Source organism: Chiloscyllium plagiosum, unplaced genomic scaffold (genome assembly GCF_037043375.1).
Source record: "Chiloscyllium plagiosum isolate Xiang-an unplaced genomic scaffold, Cpla_swu_hap1 HiC_scaffold_47, whole genome shotgun sequence".
Lineage (NCBI taxonomy): Eukaryota > Metazoa > Chordata > Chondrichthyes > Orectolobiformes > Hemiscylliidae > Chiloscyllium > Chiloscyllium plagiosum.
In genome coordinates this window covers 8,952,996-8,955,584 of record NW_028270185.1, presented here as the reverse complement: position 1 = coordinate 8,955,584, position 2,589 = coordinate 8,952,996, and the positions used below count along the sequence as shown (strand labels likewise).

The window sequence follows — 2,589 nt, the reverse complement described above, 5'->3', positions numbered from 1 at the left end:
AATGTAGTTCATTCAGAAAAGTGAAGTGGTGTAGAGTGAACCTTTGAAAAGAGGGGGATACCTGTATGTGGAGGGAAGGTCAGGAAGTGGGGGGGAGAGGAGGACACAAAGAGGGTGTTTATGAAGGTGGGAGGGGGGGTTTAATTACGAGAAATGGAAACTCAGGGTTAACATCGATGATCTGGCACATTGCAGTTCCAGGCTCCCCATCACGTGCAGTACTGAGGGAGTTGCTGCGCAGTTGTGGGGTGTGGTTGGAGGGGGTTGCGGAGCGAGGGTGGGGAGGGGGTGCGTTGCCATCTTCTGGATAGGACGTCCAACATCGTCCGCGTTCTCCCGCGGTCAGCGAGCCGTGGGGGCTCACGTTCCATGGCCTGGCTCACCATCACCAGTGAAAGAAACGATCTGACCTCACCCTCATCCCCATCATCGCATTGCTGTTTGCGGGATCTCACTGTGCCGCCAACCCGCCCCTCTTCCTGCATTGCAATAGCGACCGGGCTGGAGTGGGACGGGCGATAGGGGTGTGCAATCGGGAGTCCTTGCCTAGTGGGAGTTGTGCAGGTACTCGGAGGGATTAGACTGTATACTGCTTTTCCCTGCTGACAGGAGCCAGTCCCCTGCCTCCCCAAAACCTCCTCCCTCCTGCCTCGCCTCCCTTGCTCATCCGGCCAGTGCAAACCCAGCAGATGGCCTGCAGTTTGAACACTGGAGAAGGTATGCAACTGGTTGCATGCTGACTTTTTCACTTTGCATTCAGTCAGTTGAGCAATGCAAGTTGAATTTAGGAATGTGTAACAGACTGTCATGGGCTCTGGGAGGTGGGGGAGAGGTGCTGGAGAGGGTGCGTCTGTGTGTTTTGAGAGAGACAGAAATCTCTGTAAACTTGATACCTGCCTGGGACCAGAAACTATAACAAGTGGGCTTTAAAATTAAAATACACTTGGCCACACCCTCCTGGTATTTCATTGCTACAACCCCTCCTCTCCTCTGACCCTTTAAAGAATCCTGATGGATTACTGGTGACACTGCTCCTGTGGTGAGTAGTTGGTAGGGTTCCTCAATAGGTTCAGCACCCCCATCCCACCCCCAAAACTCCCACCCCACCCCCCGCCCCCATGGATGGAAAGCCCCAGACGCACTCTCCCCGGAGCCAGGAGTTTGACTTATGGAAGGACTACTTGCAGCTATCGATGAGGGTGGAGGAGATCTGGAGGCCCGTGGCGGGCGGGCAGGAGCTGGGTACGGTCAGCCCGCTGGCCAAGGGAGCCTTGGAGGCGGGTACGGAGGCCCCACCCCCCGGCGCCAGCAGCCCGGGCGCTGAGAAGCCGTCGAAGAGGGCGGGTGGTGTCTGCACCTTCTGCAAGCACAACGGCGAGTCGCGGAAGGTGTACGCCTCACATGCGCTGAAGACGGAGAGCGGCAGGGTGCTGTGCCCGATCCTGCGCAACTATGTCTGCCCGCTGTGCCAGGCGACCGGCGACACCGCGCACACCCTGAAATACTGCGGCTTCAACCCCGAGAGGCAGTCCCTGTATCGCAGCCACGGGCGGAACTCTGTAGGCAAAAGATCGAAACGCTGAGAGCGCACGCGGGGGGCAGAGAGGAAAGACCTCCCGTTGAATGTACAGTGTAAAATATAAAGAAGAAATATCTGTAGATAGATAGCGATGGCAGCACCAATAATGTTGAAAAATAAGGACAGTTTTCCGAGGGACACCCCCCAGTGAACGAGGGGACGGATTTACGTTTTCCTTACGTCGATCAACAATCAAAGTTTTTTTCGATTGGACAGTGATTCAAGAAATGACTGTTTCTCCAAACAAAAGGAACATTTTATTTTTTTAAACACCCCCTCCGGAAATATAATTGTACATTAAAGCCTTTTCCTTTCTGAATTCTGGCTAGTGTTTTTGTTTTGGATTTCTTTTCACCGCATTCCTTCTCTGCTCAGGAGAAGGGAGGGCTGTGTTTGTTTTTTCACTCATATGTTGGATGTGGGCCAACAGTTATTGCCTGTCCCTAATTGCCCCTTTGAGAAGGTGGGGGTGAGCTGCCTTCTTGAACTGCTGCTGTCCGTGTGCTGTGGGTTGACCCACAGTGCACTTCAGGGAGGGAATTCCAGGATTTTGACTCAGCGATACTGAAGGAACGGCGATATATTTCCAAATTGGAATGGTGAGTGGAGGTGAACTTGCAGGGGATGGTGTCCCCATGTATCTGCTGCCCTTGTCCTTCTAGATGGAAGTGGACGTGGATTTGGAAGGTGCTGTCTGAGGATCTTTGGTGAGCTGCTGCAGTGCATCTTGTAAATGGTGCTCACTGCTGCTACTGAGCGTCGGTGGTAGAGGGGGTAGATGCTTGTGGATGTGGTGCCAATCAAAAAGGATGTTTCGTCCTGGTTAAAAATTGTAATTGAATATTCCTTAAGGATCATGGCAGTTGTGTCTCTGAGTCAGAACATTCACTGATGTCCTTTGGGGAAGGAAATCTACCATCCTTATCTGGTTTGGCCTACAGGTAACTCCAGACCCAGAGCAATGTGATTGACTCTTAACTGCCCTCTGGGCAATTAGGGATGGGTGACAC

General features: G+C 52.9%; 1 protein-coding gene across 1 annotated transcript; it reads left to right on the top strand.

Moving 5' to 3' along the window:
• The first annotated feature begins 1,118 nt into the window (after nucleotides 1–1,118).
• Nucleotides 1,119–1,876, top strand: LOC122542940 (nanos homolog 2-like). Its single transcript, XM_043681082.2, has one exon. It carries the CDS (start codon nucleotides 1,119–1,121, stop codon nucleotides 1,581–1,583), a length of 465 nt encoding a protein of 154 aa, XP_043537017.2. The 3' UTR covers nucleotides 1,584–1,876.
• The last annotated feature ends 713 nt before the right edge of the window (nucleotides 1,877–2,589 follow it).

Bases quoted from the DNA above. Each gene is read 5' to 3' on its own strand.
- LOC122542940 (XM_043681082.2), top strand. From the start codon at position 1,119: ATGGATGGAAAGCCCCAGACGCACTCTCCCCGGAGCCAGGAGTTTGAC.